Genomic DNA, 19837 nt, shown 5'->3' with positions numbered 1-19837 from the left:
CATTCAAGCAGGAATTCAGGTAAAAAATAGTATGTATTTTGGGAGGGAGGAGGGCAGAAAAGAACACTGTTCTCTCAAAATCTAGAGAAGAACTTCCAAAATGGTGTTCACACCCTTCCCTGGGATTTGCTGGTTCAGCTTTGGGAACACCTGCTCCATCCTCAGATGGGATGAGTTCCTCCTACCCCTGACCCTTGCTGTGGTCCCAGAGGGGCTCCAGGCCACCCTCCTGCTACCCTCAAGCAGCATCTGCACCTTTGGTGGTGTTCTGAGCCAGCTCTGCTAATGGAGTGACTGATGACAGAAGGTGGGCAAGAAAGGCACACGAGTGTCCCAGGACTGCAGCCCACCCCCAATGGGGGGATGGTGCCAAGGGCTGTGCCAGTCTATCTGGGACACAGTGAGGTGCCCTCCCACTCCTGAAACTTTGCTGCTTCTGCCCACATGTTGGGGTTTGTTTTTAAGGGGATCGTAGTGGGCAGTCTGGAGGTGGGGATGCGTCCAAGCAGTCTCCCTGCCACAGAAGTATGTGCAGGATGTCCCACGCAGGGTCAAAAGCAGCCCACAGGTGGGAAAAGGCTCCAGTGGCAAGGGTTCCCCCTAAACCAGTGCCAAGAAAGATGCATGGAAGTGACAACGCCAGGCAGCAGCTGGGTGAAGTCATTTTATTCAAGGCACGGTCATAGCAATAAATCACGAGAAGGTACAGACCTCTGGCACATTCCTGCAGTGGGGCAGCCAAGGGCAATCAGACCAGCAGCCCGAGCTCCCGAGGACACAGTGCCACTAGCAGGCACTTGCTCCCACCCCCCGAGAGGCCACCAGCATGCCTGTGCCCTGCCTGGGGCTGCCTCTGGAGCAGGCAGTGAGGGGAGCAGCTCACTGAGGGGGGCACGGGGGCACCTGGGCAGGAGGCCACAAACGCCCCAGGGAACTTTTTGGGATTAAAGGGGTGCATCTGAGCTCAAGGCTCCCCCGAGGCAACCCCTTTGTGGCTAGTGTGCCGCAGCCACCGCCTCAGCGTGCAGGAGCGTGGATGGGGGGGGCCATGGGACTGCCAGCCGGCTGAGCTGAGATCCACCAGCCCCACAGGAACGTCCTAAGGGCCCCCTTAATGCTCTCACTGCTGGGCTGCCTCTTAACCTCCTCCCCAGCCCAGAACTGGCACACTACCCCTCCTCCCAGTGGCACTGCTAATGCTAACCAGTGCCAAGGAGCATCTGCCTTCACACAACAGCACTTGGCATGTCAGCAGCCCTGGCGCTGGCAGAGCTGCACCTTCCTCCCTTCCCTCTCTGCACTGCTCTGGGACAATGCAACTCTGGTTGCTCTGAAGCTAGCAGGAGAATCAGGGACAGGAAAATCGCCCTGAGGCCAAAGCAGGGCTGAGTGAGGAGCCAGCATGCCCAGGTGGGTTATGGTGGGAGAGGAGCTGAGGAGAATGAGGATAAACCTTCATCCCCAGAGGCCACCACAGCTACTCTGGATGAGCTGGAAAACTCCAGGGATGCTGTCTGGGCAGGTAATGGCACATTTACACTAATCACAGCAGGACTCACACTTGAGAGGCAGTGTGGCTACTGGGGGAGCATCACACAGCTGCAGCTTGTGGACAAGGGCAGGCAGGCAGGATGTGGTGGACCAGGAGGACCTGGAAGTCCAGGTCCTGCCAGCCTCCACCTGTCCCCCCTGTTCTGTTGCATTAGGACAGAGCTATTCTGGGTCCCATGGGCAGCCCCAGTGAGAGCATGAGCATGACGGGGTGCTGCCAGGGAAGAGGAGTGAAAAGGAGCTGTCCTTAAAGACATTAAACACACTTGTCTCTTGACCTCCCACTTCTCAAGAGCCCAAGGGCACAGGCATTGTACAGCAAATGGGGGGATGGGGTGGGAGGTCGAGGAAGAGCTGGGCTTGCATTTGATGCCTACCTTGGTGCAGGGCTGTTGGTGCTCATGTAGGGGCTCTGGTGGCAGATGTAGGGACACTCACCTCCTCCACCAAAGCACAGGCATGTCAGCAGTCCCTGCTGAAATGGGCAAAGCAGGGGCAGGCAGCAGCCTGCAGGCCAGCAGCAGGGGAGGCAGCAGGACGGCTGCCTGAGCAGTGGATGGCTGGGATGAGATGCAAGGGTTACGGGCGGCTGTCCCCTGCCACTGAAGACCCAGAGGACAGCGTGGTGGCAGGCACATTCATCTGGGCTGTCTGGGCTGCTTCCTCCTCTCAGAGGGGACAGGGCCTCCCTCCTGCCCCCAAAAGCATGGCCTCTCAGAGAGACCCTCTCCCTATACTGCTGCACCCCGCAATGTGTGCTGGAAGAGGCAGGTGGGGACAGGGGGGCACTAGGGGGCTCAGCCAGTGCAGGCAGCAGGAAGGACCATCAGACCCTCCTGCCACTGCCCATGCAATGGGGTCTCCCTCACATCAGTCTTGTCATCCCCTGCCCCATCAGCAAGGTGGCCCCCCCAGTGCAGGGAAGGCTCCCTCCTGCCCCAGGGCACGTCCTCCGCTCTCAGCACAGTCAGTCTCAGCTGTGGCAGGGATGTTCACTGGTAGCGAGCCTGGCTTTCTATCACGGGGCCACTCCTGTACTCGCCCTCCACGGTCTCCAGCTCTGTCTCGAAGCTCTGCAGCCCCCCATCCTCCCCATCCTCCGCTGGCTCAAGGTGGTTGCCCATGGTGCCATAGGACTGGTGTGCCGGAGAGGCTGCCGGCGTCAGGCTCAGCTCAGGCTCCTGCAGGACGGTGGCCACAAAGAGCTGCCCCGGGGGGCAGGGGGCCATCAGGACCCAGGGAAGCGAGAGCAGATGGCCACAGCAGGGCTGGGGAGGGGTACTCACATTGGAGTTAGGGGTGGAGGAAACACTGCTCCGCTCCACATCATTGAAGGCGCCCTCAGACTGGTCAGACATCTGAGGGGAAGGAGGCCATGAGGAAATCATGGTTGGAAGGGCCCAGCTTTGACTAAGGACAGCCAGGTGCTATCTCAGATCCCCCATGGCAGGCCAGGAGAGGATGCACTGGGGTGAAGGAACAGAGTGGGTGGCTGGCTGTGCTCACCTGGTAGCTTGATGGTTTCCGTGGCTGCAGCTTCTTCAGGCAGAGGCCAAAGAAGGAGAAGATGATGCAGGAAAGGAGGACCACAAAGGTGAAGAGGGTGACAGGCCGGGTGGGACCTATAGCACAGAGACACTGGGGCAGCACATAAGCCTCCAAGAACCTGCTGCACGTCCAGCTGAGCCCCAGGCTGGTGCCTGCTTTGGGTTTTACAAGCTCTCAACCCCCTTCCCAAAATACAAGCTGACACCTCCTTCATCTGCCAGGTCTTCACACCACCCTTATTACCCTCCATGCCACGCCTAACTCAAGGGTGACACCAGTGGCTTGTCACCCCCAAACACCAGACAGGACCCTCAGCAGTGGCAGGGCACAGCCCCAGGCTCTCCCTACCGAGGCGCAGGACGGAGAAGAAGAGCAGCCAGAACATGCAGAGGATGGGGGCCACCACGACCTGGCTGATGGCGGCGACGTGGAGGCGCTGGTTCAGTTTGGTGGGGATGTACACATAGTAAATGTTGTACCGGTCAACCATGTGCTTGAGCAGCATGTAGAGCAACCCTGGTGGCACAAGAGAAGCCATTTGGATGGATGGCAGTGAGGACAGCCAGGCAACAGGGAGAGCAGGGCAAGCCCTGGGAACGATGCCCAAGGGTGCCCTCCTGTACCATGCAGGAAGCCTGCACTCCCGTGCTGCTGCTGGTGCCTGGGACAGGCTGTTCTTGGCATGGCTGGGACCATGGGCATGGGATCATACTCACCAAAGGGAACAATGATGGGGCATGTGATGCTGTAGGTCATGACAACAGAGAAGATACAGCAGGTCCAGGCGTACTCTAGTCCAAACTGGAACTGGTATGCTTGGCTCTGGGGCACAACCAACAGAGTAATTGCCACCTCTGTCACTGCAAAGCCTGCACTTGCACCTGGCCCACGGGACTGCCTCACTCCCACTAGCCCCCAAGGGGCCTGAAGAAGTCCCCATAAGCATCCCCAGAGAACCATGACAGCCTGAGTTTCCAGTGAATGCACCTCTGCTGTGCTGGGGTCACAAAGGCTCCCGGGTGACCAGAGCCACATACCCGCTTGACATGGAGCCGCTCGGGCTCAGACTTGGCAAAGCAGAGGCGAGCAGTGTAGACGAGGAGGCCTGGGATGCGCAGCAGCTCCATGGCCGTCCCAATCAGGCTGGAGGTCACTACGTAGTTGACGAAGAAGGCGCCATTGTCTGGGAGGAAAACGCACCTGCCCCAGGGACAGAGAGGTGACACAGTGAGAGAATGCTCAGGCAGGAGCTGCAAGAGCTGCTGGCGGTGGACAACAGGTGCTCCCGCTTGCCTGGGAAGTTTGGGAGCTTCCTGCTACTCACTGGAACTTGACTTCAGCCTCATCCAGAAAGTGGGTGTCGAAGAGCCAGCGGAAAAACAGGTCCAGGCTGGAGAGGACAGAAGAGGAGCAGCTCAGACAGAGGGGGAGCTACAGAGTGATGTGAGACACCCAGCAGGCATGTGCTTTTTTCCCTTGTCCTGAGCAGGCAAAACCCTCTGCACCCTACACTGCCAGGGCCCTTCTGCCACATGAGACCACTGTGGAGTGTGTGCTCGCCTCCTGGATGGCCACCAGGATTACTGTAGCTGGAGCTATGCACGACCTGACCAGGTTCTTTTAGGGTCTGCTGAACCCAAGCAGCAGCTGATCAATGCCACCAGCCCCCTTGGGTCAGCTGTGGCAGCCTGGTAAATTGCTCTGCTCCACTCCTCTGCAGGGAAAGTTCCCAGATGTGACCATGTATGAGTGGCTCAGCACTTCTAAAGGAGTGTTTTCCTCCCCAGAGATTGCTGTGTTTTGGAGGGCAATGGGATGTTAGCCCTTTGGGGCTGGATTGCAGGGGTGAGGGGCCTAGGTGTGATCCTGGCAGCTCAGGAGCAGGGAGAGCAGCATGGCAGGGTGGTCTGTACCTGCTCAGACCCAGCGAGGGCAGGATGATAACCATGAACACCAGGAAGAAGAAGCACTTGTGCATGGTGATCTGATTTTCACTTGACCTGCAGAGAGGGAAGACAAGAAAAGAACATTGCACTTTTTTGGGAAAGAGCAGAAGGTGGGGTGAGGGGCTGGGCTTGGTCTCGCTTTTCACCAAGGAGTTACTCCCTGCTTCACAAGGCTGTGTGCATTTGGTCTGTACATCCCCTGGGGCCTTGCAAAGACTCTCCTAGGCTAGAGTGTGTTACCATGAGGAATCTGCTGTAGCCTCTCATCTCCTTCATCTTTGCCCTCTCCTACCATCCCTGCTGGTATAGACACCCAACAAGAGGCAGAGGGGGGTCTAGTGTGAATTCATAACCTGTTTCCCCCAGAAAAAAGAAGGGAGGTGGTGACAAAGCTCCTGCAAGGACTTATCAGATGAGGCACAGGGCTTGGGGCTGATGGAGGGTCAAGACAAAGAAAGCTCCTTGTAGGAGCTGGGCAGTTTCCCCTACTTTAAGCATATTGAACCCATACCTCTGCCTTGGAGGACTGGAAGCATGCCTGGGATGGCCCTGCTGCTGCCAGTCCACCATCACACCGTCCCTCTTACAAACTTCTTCCATCTTCAAGATCCATCTTAAAACAAACTGACTTTGTCAGTAGCCTGAAAGTGTTGAGGACTTTGGGAAGCAAATGGCTCCTCTGTGCATGGACCCAGGGGGCTCTGCTCCACTGTGGGTGTCTACCGCTCACTGCCTGCCTCCCTGCAGGCTGGGTTCCCCTTCCACTGCAGTTCCTCCCATCTGTGGCAGCCCTGGGGACTGTGGGGGCCAGCTCATTACCTTGTCCAGTGAGACTCGAAGAATGCTGAGTAGTAGACAAGGAAGGGCAGGAAGACGGAGAAGGCCCAGAGCAGCAGCGTAGGGAAAAACTGGGTGATGATGGGGTTCTGCAGGAAGAGAGAGGCCAAACACCCCCTCAGCAACCCATCACAGCACAGCCAGGCTGGAGACTGCACACAATGGTCTGTGCAGCAGGTAGGCTGGAGCATCCCCTCCCTGAGCAGGGGCATTTGTTTCAGGAAATAAGAACTTGAGACCAGCCAAGGGCACCACAGCCATGTTCTGAGCCCCAGTGCCCACCCAAAAGCTCACAGGTCAATGAGCAAGAAGGGGCTGTGCTGCTGGCAGCTCCTGACATCTCCTGAGCTCTTTCCAAATCTTTCTTTTTGAATGGACAGCAACCTGCCTGCCTCCATGGAGGCACCAGCACCAAAGCTCAGGTGCTGCCCCAAGGCTCTGCCACTGGAAACACAATGAGAAGGGGATGGATAGCAAGCACAGACATGATCTCATCAATGACTTTGTTTCCCATCAATGCCCATCCTGGTGATGGCTCATCTTAGGACAGTGTAGAGCTAGTGCCCTCCACCTGTCACAGATAAGCCTGGAAATTACGAACTTTCAGGAAAATTGGCATGGGTTAGGGACTACCTTGAGGCTCTCCACAGGGTGTGTGACATTGAACATGTCCATAGTGTTGACAATGATGGCTGGCGTTGTGAGGAAGAAAAGAAGGATGAACAGGCAGATATTAAGCAGAATGAATCGCACCCACCAAGATGTGCCACGGACTGATAAATTCTCCCTGTAAGAGGAAAACACAACTTGAACATGATGAGGAGGAAGAAATGCCCTGTGTCCTGGGCCTCCCATCATAGCTTCATGAAGCTCTGTCTCCTGCTATCTGCACCAACCATCCTGGCAGACATTGCTCTGAGCTTGCCCTCTTCCCCTCCCCTCACTGCTTTGCTGTGATATGCAGAGCCCCCAAAACCAGAGAATAGCCACAGTGGAGGTTCATACCATCAGGAGGCTTTGGAACCAGGCCAGACAAATCAGAGTCCGGCAATCACCCCTAATCTCAGCTGGCTGGGCCCTGCCACCTTTGGGAGGATCACCCTAATTGCCCCTGCTGACTTCTGCTATGGCAATAGGAGCGATTTTCAGCCCCCATCACCCTTGGAAAGTGTCCTACAGATACAGACACAGGTTTCCTACAGCTATATGGGCTCCCTATAGCTATGGGCATAGGCTCCTTATAGCCAGGTACATGGGCTGCTTATAGGTATGGACATGGGCTTCCCCATATCTGCTTGTTCCCCCTGCCTCCCTCCCTTCTGCCGTGGGGGTTCACCAGATGATATCACTGGGTGAAGGGGCATAGCGAACACCCCAGTGGTGTGACTTGACCACGGTGGTGACAGAGGACTGCTGGGGGTGCTTGCGGCAGTGGATGTGGCTGTAGTCCTTCAAAATCCTGCAGGAAGAGGGAGCCAGGGGTCAGGTCTCACTTCTTGTGAGACGCTTCCCACAGCCTTAACAGGGCAGGTAATGCCGCAGATGGCAGAGGCATAGAAGAGATCAACAACTGCCTGGCTTTGGTGGGAAAAGCTGGCAAGGTGCCCCAGCTCCCTGGCAGTGGTGGCCAACAGGCTAAAGGACATCCCCATGGCCTGTGCATGAGGGGGAACTCACACAGCTGTCATCCGCTCGTCCTGGAAGGTGACAAAGGCCATATCAAGCCGCTTGAGTGTGATGCGGTTGCGCTCCGCATTGAACTCATCTGTGAGCTTCTCCTCCAGCTCCCCGTAATACTGCTCAGCATCCACCTGTGGGAGCAGCCAGGGCTGTGCTATGCACGGGGCTGGGGCAGGGACAAGCTGCCATGCTCTGCCTTCCCCGTGGTGCAGGTGTGCTGCCTGCAGCCCTGCCTGCAGCCTCCTACCTCATCAAAGCCACAGAAGCGGCAGCAGAAGATGCGGGTGCAGGGGTGAGTTTTGATCATGATCTTCCCCTCCTTCTGTGCCTTGGTGGTGAAATAAAGCCGCCCCTTCATTGCTTTGCGCCTGCCAGGAAGCCAATAGCAAAGGTCATGTGGGGAGCACCAGACAGACAAACATAAACCCAGACTGGGTGCCTTGGTGTGGTGGGCAGGAGCAGCACACCCTCCCAGAGAGGCAACACGGACGTGCATGCACTCACCTCTCTGCATCCAGCTTCATCAGCTTGCGCACGTCAAAGCAGAACTGGACGTTGGTGACGGTGCAGCTGGGATAAGCCTCGCTGCAAGCACAAGGACATGGTGGCACCAGCAGCCAGGGGACAGGGACACTCCCTGCCACCTGCCTGCCACTCATCCAGCAAGGCTGTGGCACATGGCTACTCACTGGAAATGCTTGATGATAAGTGAAGGGTCTGTGATCTCCTTGGGGATGTGGGTAACCATCAGTGTCCGGGCAACCTTGGGGAAGAGAAGAGGCAAAGAGATCTGCAGGATGGATCTGCAGGATGGAGCTGCAGGATATAATGCTGCCATCCTGTCCACCCAGCAGCGAGCTGGGCCACCAGCTGCCACTCCAGAGGCAAGTCAGCACAGATCTCCTCAATGCCCAGTCCCAAACCCTGAAGGCACAGCCAGACAATGCCATACCCCAGACAGATGGATACAGCAGAACTTCAGTCTCAAGATACAAGACAAGAGAGAGAGATTTGCCTCCAGGCTGTCACTTTATCCAGAAGCTGGTGAAAATCAGCCACACCTTTCCCTGCCAGCCCAGTTTCATGCTGTTCCCAAAAACCTCTGTACCTACTGGGACCAGCATTTGTGCAAAGCAAGAAGTTGGCTATTAGCAGCACTGAACAAGGCAGGGTTGGAGGAGGGGTGGTTTCTCACCTTCTCATTCTCTCTGTATTCCAGGTGGACAGAGTGGTGAGCCATACAAAGGATGGTGAAGATAAAATAGATTAGGGCGAAGATGCTGTGAAGCCACAGAAGACGGTTTCTGGAAGAGAGAAGTGGGGATCAGTGAGCACTGTGGTGAGCATGTGGCACAAGGACCAGCCTGGCACTCAGCATCTCACTCATGGCCCCCTCTTCCACCCAGCAGGACCTCCCAGTGCCAGCTGTCAGACACTCACCCCAGGAACTTGAGGGGCAGCACCCAGGCTGTTGACTGAGATCCTACAGAAGTGCAGCTACACAACATCCCCAAGAGCACTTCTGCCAGCAGTGGGGTGCAAGAGCAGTGCCACTGTCTTGGCTGCCCTAACTGTGCTCATGTAGTACAGAGAGACAGGAGAGCCAGTGTGAGTGGTGTGCGGCTCACATGGACCTGTCCCTGTCCCCAGGACTGGGCTGTGATGAGTTCTGTGCCTAGGTGCTCCCAGCAGTGCCCACCACACACAAGCCCCCCTGCCTGCGGGAGCACCTACTGAGTTGGGATGTTGGCGATGGTTGTCCGGCCAAAGTGGGTAGGATTGTGTCCTGCAGAGGAAGAGGAGAAGCAGAAGGTTAAGAGAACCCAGTGCAGTGTGCATGTCCTTTTGCAGTTATTGGCTGTGGTCTTTGGTCCCTTCTTTTCCATCTCTCAGATCCCCAAGTCCCCACTGCCCTGAATTTCCCAGCCTCTTATGCTCCTCTGTCACCCAGCTGAGGGTGAGCTCCTGCTCACATGCAGGCTTCTGAGAGAGGGGTTTTTTTGCCTTCTTTCCCAGAGGCACAACGCTTGCCAAAAGGCTTGGAAGCTTGCATGGCACTCCTGAGTCATCCTGTGACTAGGGAAGCACCTACCCAGGAGGTCCCCAGAGAAGTTGACAGGCAGGATGACAGCCACGGAGAGCACGCAAACCAGCATCAGCAGGACCAGGAGGTGCCGCTGGAAGGAGAGGTAGGTGGTGGCATCGATCCCACACTTGCTCTGAATCTCCTCATCCCTGGAGAGAGGCAGGGGGGGTCAGTGCTGGTGGTTCCTCCCCACCACCTCCTGTCATGGGGACACTGGCTTGCTCCAGCTTCCCACAACCCACACCAACTCATGACACCCTGACAGTGACACAAAGGATTTGAGCACAGAGGGACCCAAGCAGCCCTCCAACTGCATCTCATTACAGGATTGGTTCCTATCAGGAGAGGTTGAAGCCCTTTTCTTTGGGATAGGATCTAGGGGCCAGGAGGAAATGCAGAAGTGAGCTCTCTGCTCTCTCTTCAGAGAGGATGTTTTAAGAGGGCTCTCCTCTGCCACTGCTCCCAGCAGCTCCTGGTGATGGGCCACCACATGTGGGGACCAGTTCCCCATGGGTGGGCAGCGGTGGGGCAAGATCATAATGCCAAGCACACACACTTACTTCATCTGGTAGATAGAAAGGAGCCAGGAACAGAATCCCTAGAAGGAAAAAGAGTCAGGATGAGACAAGGACAACCACCCCCAGTTCCCTAGTGAGGGACCGAGTCACAACATATGCTGGGGAAACATGCAGAGGTGGTGCAGTGCCTGTGGCCCTGAGCAAATGGAGGCAGTGCCCAAGACAGCTCAGCAATGCTCAACCCAATGGCAAAGGCAGCTGCCTCAGGAGAAGCAAGGAAAACACACTCCAAAGAGCTGATGGGAAGCTGAGCACAATCTCTCTTCCAGCCCTGATAGATCATGTAACCTTCCTGAAAGTAGTGATAAGATAATTTCTGTGAGTGGGAACAAGGAGTCTGCTGGGGCAGGGGTATAAAGGGACAGGGAAGTCTCTCTACAAACATCAACCATCCTGATGGATGTCAGGTGCATATTTTTGGCTGCAGGAGGATTTGCAGAAGAAGCTGAAGTCAAGCATTAACCCACTGTTTCAGGGGTGACTTGCTGGACTTCAGCTTCCTCTGAATATTAAGGAGCATCACTTCAACAGGCTCCTGCTTCCAGAGCTCCCTCCTCTTCCCTTTCCATGACAGTCCCTAACATTCAATGCATGTTTTTTACCACTAGCAAGTGCTGAGGGGGCACTGCTGTAGAGTGCTATATGACAACCTAAGTTCTTGTGCCCTAACTAGCTTATTCCCTGTCACTGTGTACACACATGGGTTTTCAGACATTCCCCTGGTGAAGGAGGATTGGGTTAGAAAACACCTAAGCAGACCTGACATCCACAAGTCTGTGGGCCCTGACAGGATGCATGTGTGACTGCTGAGAGAGCTGGTGGACACCACAGCAAGGCAGCTCATGATCATCTTTGAAAGGTCGTGGTGATCAGGAAAGCTGCCTGAGGACTGGAAGAAAGTACCAAGCACTGTAACAGATTGCCCAGAGAGGTTGTGGAGTCTCCTTCACTGGAGATACTCAAGATACAATCCTGTGCCATATGCTCTAGGATGACTCTGCTTGAACAAGGAGGTTGGACCAAATGACCCATGTTGGTTCCTTTCAACTCTGCCCATTCTGTGATTCTGGACTTTTATGCTCTCTACAAATTTCTCCTCAAAACTGCTCTTCTCCTCTCTTAGTGTATTCTACATCTAACCTGGCAGAGTTGAGACTTTCCTGATTTGTGAACAGTTTGACTTTTTAAAGGATGACTTCTTACTTCTAATAATCTCCTTTAATCTGCTCTTTAGTGTGCTGGCTTTCCCTGTAGTCTTTCTCACTTATTTTTTGATGAGCAATACACATTTGCCCAGAGCACCTGCTACAGAGCCTTTAAAGAGGCCTCCTGCCACCTTGCAAGGATTTCGCATCTTTTGCTTCTTTCCTACCTAGGTTTTTTAATAAGCCATGACATTTTATCATAGTCGTACCAGTGGCTGATTTTCGAGCTTTTGCTGCCAAAAAAGAAAGAGACAGCAAAACATGTCAGTCTGTGTGTGTTTCCAGGAAAGCCTGATGTGCTAGAGAGAAGCAGATTTTACTTTAAAGCCCCACCATGCTGGCAGAGGAGGAAATATGGTGTGGGGGACTTGATCCTGAGGGGTGGGAAAGATCCTTGCAGCCATGCAGCTGGGCTCTGGCCATGCATCATTCTGGATCCACACAGCTGCAAGGAGAGCCATGTAGCTGTGAGATGCTGGCCAACAGGAGCATCCCCTCCAAACTGCCATTCAAAATAGATGCCTCAAAGAATCCAGGACAAAAAACCCTCAAGCTTCCAGGAAATTTAATTTCTCACACTTAACTTCTGACCAGGGTTTCTGATGAAGAACAGGACAGGCTGGGTTGGGACAAGCCCAGCCCAGGTTCCCACAGCCACAGCCACTGGCACTCACCACATCCTTGTTGTCAGCATCCAGAGGGCTGCTCTCTGATGGGGACTTCTCCTTCTCGCTCTGCTCTCCATAGAAAAGCGATGTCAGGCTTTGCAGTGAGGGGAGGAGCGGAGGGGTGAGGCAGAAGAGAAGCAGCAAACACGAGAGGATAAGCACCCTTGGAGAAGTCTCTCCTAGGACAGCAGTCCAAGAAATCCCTCCCCCTCTCCCTGCATCCCACACTGGGGCTGGTACAGTGATTACTTCTGGGCTTGGGACAAAGGGGTTCTATCTTGCTGCCTTCACACCAACAAGTCTCCCCAGCTTCTTTGCGGCCTGACCCATGATGGGCTCATGGAGATGGAGCCATAGCTCCATTACAAGGGACTGTTGAACCAGATTATTTTCTATTCCACTGTTTTCAGATGTCTCAAATGGTTTTACAGTAAAAAGGAATCTAGTCAGAGCTTGCATTTTAAATCTTGATTGCCCTTTGATCTCACTGGTGAAGGGAAAACATCTCATATTCATTGCCAGACTCAGCTCCAGATTCAGAGGTGAAGAGGAACTGGAGGGGAGAAGGCAGAAGAAGGACTTTAACAGATCTTACTCTTGTGGGCTGCCCAGCCTTGCAAAGACCCCTCCTGTTGCACCAGCCTATTCAAGGAAAGATGCTTTGCTGCCCAAGGTGAGCTGTGCTCTGGCAGGCCAGCTGTTGTAGGTGGTACAGCCCACCTGGAAATATGGTCTGGGCTGTACTTTTACTAGAAAACTACTTATTTTTGTGGAATTCTGCACCTAGCCCAAACGATGGGCCAGGCAATTTGCTGTGGTGACATGAGGAACAGTGTTATTGCTGTGTGTCTCCATCTGCCCCCTCCACCAGCCAGTCCCATTCATCCCAAGAGAGTGGCAGAAGAGGCAGCAGCTCAGTCTCCACTGCAAACCAGCTCTTTGTCCTTCCCAGAACAGTACCCCCAATGGCACCAAGAACACTGTCACCAAATGCTAGAGGGAATGAAAGCTGGCCCAGGCTTTCCCTCTCCCTGTAGCAGATGGTGGCTGTGTCTCCATGGGAAATGGGGGCACCAGGCCATTCCCAGTAGGGAGGAGGGACAGGAACACCTGCTGATCTCTGTGTCATGCCACAGTGCTGGCCTTCCTTCCAGCCCTCTTGAAGAGAATGGAGCCATCACCTGCAGCAGCTCTGCATCCTCCTCACCTGTCATTGTCCATCAGCAGTGCCAGGCGCCCGTAGTCCCAAGCTGCTTTCCGAAGACATGAGAAGATCAGAAGGAGAAGCTGGAAGAAGAAAGGGAAGTGTTTTGCTGCAAGGTCTCACCCCATGGGATCTCCTCATATCTCCTTTGTGCTTTCCCACTCATGAGCCCAAGCTCGTGCAAAACTCTTACCCCAAACTGCTCCTGCTCTGTGACCTCACCACTACTGCCCAAGTGTCCTTTGCCGCCCACCATGATGTGGGTAAAGCCCTTGGACCCCTGTACTCACCTGTTCCCCCCTCAGCCAGGTGCACCAGTGCACTCATCCCTGTTCCCCCTCAGCCAGGTGCACCACTGCACAGGCTGACTTGTGTGTGGCTGTCAGAGCCTGCAGTGCCTGCAGAGCCCATAGAAATGCCCCCCTACTGGCCCCTCACCAGCCAGAGGATGAAGTTGATGGCGAGCACGGTGGGCACGCCTCCGAAGGGCAGCCCCTCCAGGACGGTGCTGTGGGAGCGGGCGCTGAAGCACTGCTCCTCCGTGCTGTTCACCGGCGCCTCCAGGAAGATGAGCATGTCCAGCGAGGTGAGGCCAGCACCATCCGGTGCTGGCTCCATGGAGTACGTGCTCTCCATCGACACCACTGTGAGGTCCCACCCTGCAACACAGAGGCATGAGTGTGGATGGAGAAGCCTTTGTTTGAAAAGGGGCCATGTCTCTTCCAGGTCCCTTCCATCAAGGTCTGAAGAGCTCACTAAGGGTAGAGAGGGGAGAGGACTGGCTGGTGATCTCAGAGCTTCCCCAGTCCCAGTCTCTCTCAGGGACAGGTTGTTGGACACAAGGCAGAGGGTGTTGCTGAAGAAATCTCACAGCTACTTCCTGCCCTTTCCCCACCCCATTAAACCCCATGCTATTTGGTTGTCTCTGTCATACCTGAGACAGGTCTCTCACCACCTCTGCTCCTCAGTCCTGGAAGCTGGGTTGAGTCATGGCCACCCTGGTATTGTCAGCAGGCAGGAATAAGAAGCTGAAGCATTTGTTTGAATTTCTGAAAAAAACCAGCAATGATAATATTGACAACTGGGCTGCTGGGGCTGCACTTGCTTCTTTCCCCACAGCCAGGTATCTATTTCCTATGGAATATCCCTAAGCCTGCTGTCCTGCTCCAGCACCATCATTTGTGTGACTCAGGAGTTAGAGGACTTCCCTTTCATCTTTCCATCTAAGCAGAACTGCTCCTCCCAAGATATCTTGATCTCTTCTGAAGAGTTAGCTTCTCAAAACCCTGAGTGTCAGGCTTCCCACCACCTTCCCCAGGAGCTGATACCATAGGTTACAGTCCTCACTGGCAGGAGACACTTAAAGGCCACTAATGGCCAACACTGTGGCTTTTTTCCAAAACCTTTCCTACCACCATGCTTTAGGTAGGAGAGGATCCTCTTCAAACCTGCCTAGAACCCCTGAGAAGGAGCACCCTGCAGCAGCCAGCATGGCAGTCTGTTACTCATAGGGATGCCACAGGACAGTACCAAATGGCTGCTGCACCCACCATTCAAAGATCAGGAGAGGGAATCAGCATAGCAAACACCAACAAACATGGGGTGGGGACAAGGGGGCCAGAGTCTCATGTTCTCACGTGCCTGTCCTCCCTCTGTGCTTTGGAGTCACCTTCAACACCTTTATCCAGCTGCTTCTCATGCCTGAAGAGCTGCATGGCCTTCAGAGAAGAACAGCTGTCTGTGGTAGACGATCCAGACGTTGGAGGCCTTGAGCAACCAAATATTTCCTGGCCTGGGCCCTGAGCAAGGGCTTTTATCAATGACCTCCAAGGGGGCCCTTCCAACCACAATTATTCTACATCCCTATTCTCAGGAACTTGTGCACCTGACAAGAACATTTTCAGGCCTGCCTGAAGTTCATAAGGAGCTATATAAGTGCCTTGCCTTGCAGACATGATGGGCACAATATATTGAAGTCAGTATATTGTGACCAGTGCAAAGGCTATGTGAGAACTCAAGAGTGGTTTACAACATGTAATCCTGGGAGCTTTGCATTCAAGCCACTGAGCATCCGTTCCTCTCCTTCCTTTCCATCTATATTCCAGCTACAACGGAGACCTGGCTACAGTCCCTGCAGTCACCTAGCACCAGGTAATCCCTGCTGGAGGCTGCTTAAAGCCCACATGAACAGGGTGGAGGAAGAGAAACAGGACCCATGGTTTGATTAAGCAGTGGAGGAGAATGCAAACAAAGACAGATGGGACCTCCAGGGATGTGGAGACACAAAGTGTTTATGGCAGTTTTTGCCACCAAGACCAAACAAGATCAAATCTTCTTCAACACCAAAGGAAGCCTAATTGAGAGGTCCTTGGGGAGCACAGAGACAGCGCACAGAAAATTACTTGGCTTAGAAAGGGGGTATTCCTAAGCTCTACACAGATTTGCTCTTGTTGGGAAACATTTACTTGTGCTGTGTCAGTGTGATAGATGGGGGGCTACAGTAGCATGTGATTTTATATGCATGGCTGTGGCTTCAGCCTCTCTCTCTTAGACCTTGCAGTTTGCTGCTTGAGAAATCATGCCCTAAAGTTCAAAAGAAGGAGATTAGTCCTGTCCTAAAGTTCATGAGGAGCCCATGAGGAACCCTCAACCCTCAGCTGACCAGAGTGGGCAGGACAGGAGTGCTGGTGCAGGAGCTGACATATGTTACATGCCTGAGACACTGACTCTCTTTAACCTCCTCATCCAGGGAAAGAAAAAACTGAGGATGAGGGAGGTTTTAAAACACAAGAGTTGACCAAAAAAAAGAAAAAAGAAAAAAAAAAAAGGTGACCTGCAATTTTCTTCATTTCTGAAGCATAAATTCCATCCCAAAGCCCAAAGAAAAATCTCCACTGGAAGCCTAACAGTGGCTGGGATGATTGGAGCAAGGCTATGAGCCCAGAAGAGCTTAAGTCTCACCCCACTACAATATTAGGCTGGCATCTGACTACCTGCATAGATGTCTTGAAGGGGTGTCAGAAGCTGCTGAGTTACAGGCACCAAGTTCCCCAGGACATACAGACATGTTTCAGTCCCTTTTCCTGTGCATATGGTGCAATGTCACCTGAGCCAAAGGGCATCCCAGTAGACTTGGGGCTGATACTTCCACCCCACAGGTAGGAGGATAGATGGATGGATGGATGGATGGATGGATGGATGGATGGATGGATGGATGGATGGATGGATGGATGGATGGATGGATGGACAGGCTGGCAAAGCCTCTCTGCAGTGCCCTCAGTCACAGCCTGTCTCTCAGCCATGGTTGGGAGTCCTGTACTTCAAGGGCCAGTGTGGTCCCATCAGGGTAATGACCCCTGACACGGGACCTCTACAAGAGACCCATAAGAAGTGAGGGAGCTACTCTGGCAAGCAGCAGCTGTTTGCCCTGGCTTGCCTGCCTCCTGCTTGTCACCTGGGCCACCAGGACCTCTAGCCAGGGTCTGCTCTTTGCTATGGCAATGCTCTCAATCTGTTCCTCACCATGTGCATGTCTCTCTCTCTCTCCCCTCCTCCTGTAAGCAGCAGAGCCACTGCCATCTGGCATTTTCAGCTGCTAAATAATTCACTGCCTTTTCGTTAACAAGGAGAGTGTGTCTCTGACCGAGGAGCTGTTAGACCATCAGCAAACAAACAAGGAGACCCTTAGCAACTTCAGAGTCCTTTCTCTGTTACCACCACTCCACTACACAGGAAGAAGATCCTGCAGCTTGTTTCTAGGCACCAGCTTCACGCTTGTAGGAGGAACATCCTGTCAGGGATGGTAGGGTGAGGGGGATTTTCACAGGGATCTGTACAAGTTGTGTTTCTCTATCAAGTCCTCGTTGCTCTCCCTTTCTTTCCCGTATCAGATATTTTGCTCCTGGTGGCCAAAAGCAATGGGTTCCTCCTGGAGATGGTGTTAGTATCTCCTGCTCCCAGCTCTTCTGCCCAGAAAGCTCCCAAATGCAAGCCTTCACCCTTCCAGCCCAACCAGCTCATTTATCTCCACACAGCACTGCCCATACAATGCCAGACTGCACAGACAAATTTCAGGAGCAGAAAATACTTGAAGACCCAATCCAGCTCTGTCCCCTCTCTCTTAAGCACCTCCAACTCCAAAGGAGTCCAAAGGAGCCATCATGTCATGCTCAGGCTATAAGCACAGATTTTGCAGTGTATCACAGCTCCTCTGAACCTGATCTCAAGCCACTCTCCTGACACCTTTTGCTGCTCCTTTCATTACCAGATAGCCACAGAAACTCTCCTCTAAATACCCAAATCACTACTTTTCTGATCATTTGTTCCAGCTAGTCTCACCGTTTATGGTGCTGCTCTCAGAAAAGCTTATGCAAATTATATAGCTGCAATGTTACCATTAAAATAACTATTGGGGGCAACCAGCTAAAAGTAAATAATGTATATGTTCTAGGAACAGCATGCAGCAGAAACAGTGAGAGGAGATTTCTGCTCACATGCACCAAGAACAGCTTAAATTCAGACTTATAGAACATGTTCGAACTCCCTCTGGTTGGAGAGGTAAGTTTTTTGGTATACAGAATGAGAAATCACAGGGACACTGCAGGTCATTAAAGTAATTGTTGAAACGCCTAAGCTCAATTTTCACATCAAAAAAATGAGAAAATTCAGCATTTTGAAATATTCACTTTCCAATAGTATCTGAAGGATTCAACAAAATCCACAGCATCATCAAACCAGTTCTTGCTCCCTGTTACGCCACTGCCATTGTGCTTTTCCCAATCTTTACAGGCCAAAGGAACAAATACTGTTGTGAATAACAGAGCTGGATAGGTGTCAGCTCCAGAAGGTGTCAGGACAGCTTCCCATTAGCTGTGTATGAGGCAGGGCCTCTAGATGCCAACCACAGACAGATGTCCTTCAGAGCAGCCACAGTCCTGGAGAAGTGACAGCAATGGACTAATCAAGAAACACAGGCGTGTACAGGATTGCAGGTGGGAAAATGAAGCAATAAGATAAAGGCAGAAATTTTGATATATGGTCTGTCCATTATAGGTCTTACTTAGAGAGAAGATACTAAAACAGGGTCAGAAAAAGTCAGAAAACATGTAGAGCAATTCCTTCTTCTCTTTGTGGCCTGTGAATGCATGAGATTTGCCATTGAAACTGATTTGCTGGATAATTTCTATGAAGCATTTTCAGTGCGTGTAAGCTTTGCCTTGAATATTCAGTGCCCCCTTTGTTTTGTTGATACATCAGCATATGTTTCTTCTCTCCGGTTGGGTGGGCACTAATCCAGAGAATCAGATTTCCAATTAAAAATAAGGCATGTCTTTTATGTGAATGCAATTTTTCATAATTTGTCTTCCCTTGAAGCATCCTGCCAGCAAACTCATTTGCTGGGGGATTCACGGACAGCTGGAGTAGCAAAACATCAAAACAAGTCTTGGGAGCATTGAGATGACTAAGCTGGGTTTCCCAGCATGCCTACGCTCATCCAGCCTCAGCATCCTCCTCTGGAACAGGTGGGATTACTGACTCTGGCTGGCCAGAGGGCAGCCAGGGCATGGGGCTGTTGGTGGAGTGTTTCTGTGCGTGGCCACACAGAAAAGCCAGGCTGAGGACCCGGACCTAGAAAACAAACATCTGTGCTACGCCTCTACATCCTTCTTCCACTACAAGTAGATTGTGGCTGGGCTGTGGAAAGGAAAATCAAGGACTGCTGAAACAGGGAGATCAGGTTCATGCCCTGGTGTGCACAGGACCAGGCAAGCAGGAAACCTCCAGCATCCCACTCTGCAGGACTGCAGTGACCGACCTTGCAGGACTGCAGTGACAGGGAGGGCAGGAAACCCGAGCCACTGCCACTTACTCAGCATGGCTAACCAAGTACCTCAGGACTTCAGGGAAAAGGCTCATCAACAGCCTGCACTGAGCTCAGCACACACCCCAGCAGTTTTGGCATCACAGGGCATGGTGACCTCTCCATTACTGTAGCTTGGGAGAACAGGCACACCATAGGTCATGTGTGTCCCCAAGGGGTATGAGAACAGAGGGCATGAGACCAGAGACACAGCCCTCCAAAACCCCACAGAGGCCCAAGGCATTCCTCCCTAGCTCTCCTTTCAACCTTCCCTCTTAAGATTAATGGCCTCAAGATCCAAAAAGCAAAGAGAGGATCTGGCTGCTCATGGTCTGTGAGGTGAACACATGTGGGGCAGCAGCATCCCTGGGCAGGGCTCATTGACACTGGTGTGAATGCTGTGCTCACACCCTGTCAGGATACAAGACAGACAACCCTCCAGCAGAAGACCCCATCCTATCACCAGCAGGCCATGAATATACACCAGCTTGCTCTATTAGCCAGTTGCAAATCAGATGCATCTTTCAAACAAGAAGGAGCATACAAGGCTTGTGGGCTATGGAGACTGGGGTTAGTAAGGTTTGGAGGCAAAGAACCATTCTGCAGCAACAGATGACCCTTAAGAGGTAAAAAAGCACCTGCTCATATATTAATTTTGTCATTGCCAATGGATC

At 53.0% G+C, this 19837-nt stretch overlaps 1 protein-coding gene across 3 annotated transcripts in view; it reads right to left on the bottom strand.

Moving 5' to 3' along the window:
* Nucleotides 1–651: 651 nt before the first annotated feature.
* TMEM63C (transmembrane protein 63C) overlaps nucleotides 652–19837 on the bottom strand; it is a 32186-nt gene continuing 13000 nt past the window's right edge. For all 3 annotated transcript variants that reach the window (XM_066551474.1, XM_066551476.1, XM_066551473.1), the window contains exons 2-24: nucleotides 14238–14352; nucleotides 13742–13962; nucleotides 13307–13386; nucleotides 12106–12193; nucleotides 10209–10246; nucleotides 9655–9797; nucleotides 9297–9348; nucleotides 8758–8866; nucleotides 8252–8325; nucleotides 8067–8147; nucleotides 7810–7930; nucleotides 7560–7693; nucleotides 7219–7341; nucleotides 6516–6669; nucleotides 5865–5971; nucleotides 5013–5099; nucleotides 4424–4489; nucleotides 4137–4299; nucleotides 3816–3921; nucleotides 3448–3615; nucleotides 3058–3173; nucleotides 2838–2909; nucleotides 652–2756 (exon numbers count right to left, since the gene is read on the bottom strand). In XM_066551474.1, coding sequence (XP_066407571.1) covers nucleotides 2544–2756; nucleotides 2838–2909; nucleotides 3058–3173; nucleotides 3448–3615; nucleotides 3816–3921; nucleotides 4137–4299; nucleotides 4424–4489; nucleotides 5013–5099; nucleotides 5865–5971; nucleotides 6516–6669; nucleotides 7219–7341; nucleotides 7560–7693; nucleotides 7810–7930; nucleotides 8067–8147; nucleotides 8252–8325; nucleotides 8758–8866; nucleotides 9297–9348; nucleotides 9655–9797; nucleotides 10209–10246; nucleotides 12106–12193; nucleotides 13307–13386; nucleotides 13742–13939 — 2493 coding nt within the window. In that variant the 5' untranslated portion in view covers nucleotides 13940–13962; nucleotides 14238–14352 and the 3' untranslated portion in view covers nucleotides 652–2543. The remainder of the gene's footprint in view (nucleotides 2757–2837; nucleotides 2910–3057; nucleotides 3174–3447; nucleotides 3616–3815; nucleotides 3922–4136; nucleotides 4300–4423; nucleotides 4490–5012; nucleotides 5100–5864; nucleotides 5972–6515; nucleotides 6670–7218; nucleotides 7342–7559; nucleotides 7694–7809; nucleotides 7931–8066; nucleotides 8148–8251; nucleotides 8326–8757; nucleotides 8867–9296; nucleotides 9349–9654; nucleotides 9798–10208; nucleotides 10247–12105; nucleotides 12194–13306; nucleotides 13387–13741; nucleotides 13963–14237; nucleotides 14353–19837) is intronic.

This window comes from Molothrus aeneus, chromosome 6 (assembly GCF_037042795.1).
Source record: "Molothrus aeneus isolate 106 chromosome 6, BPBGC_Maene_1.0, whole genome shotgun sequence".
Classification (NCBI taxonomy): Eukaryota; Metazoa; Chordata; class Aves; order Passeriformes; family Icteridae; genus Molothrus; species Molothrus aeneus.
This window is presented reverse-complemented; position numbering and strand designations above follow the sequence as displayed.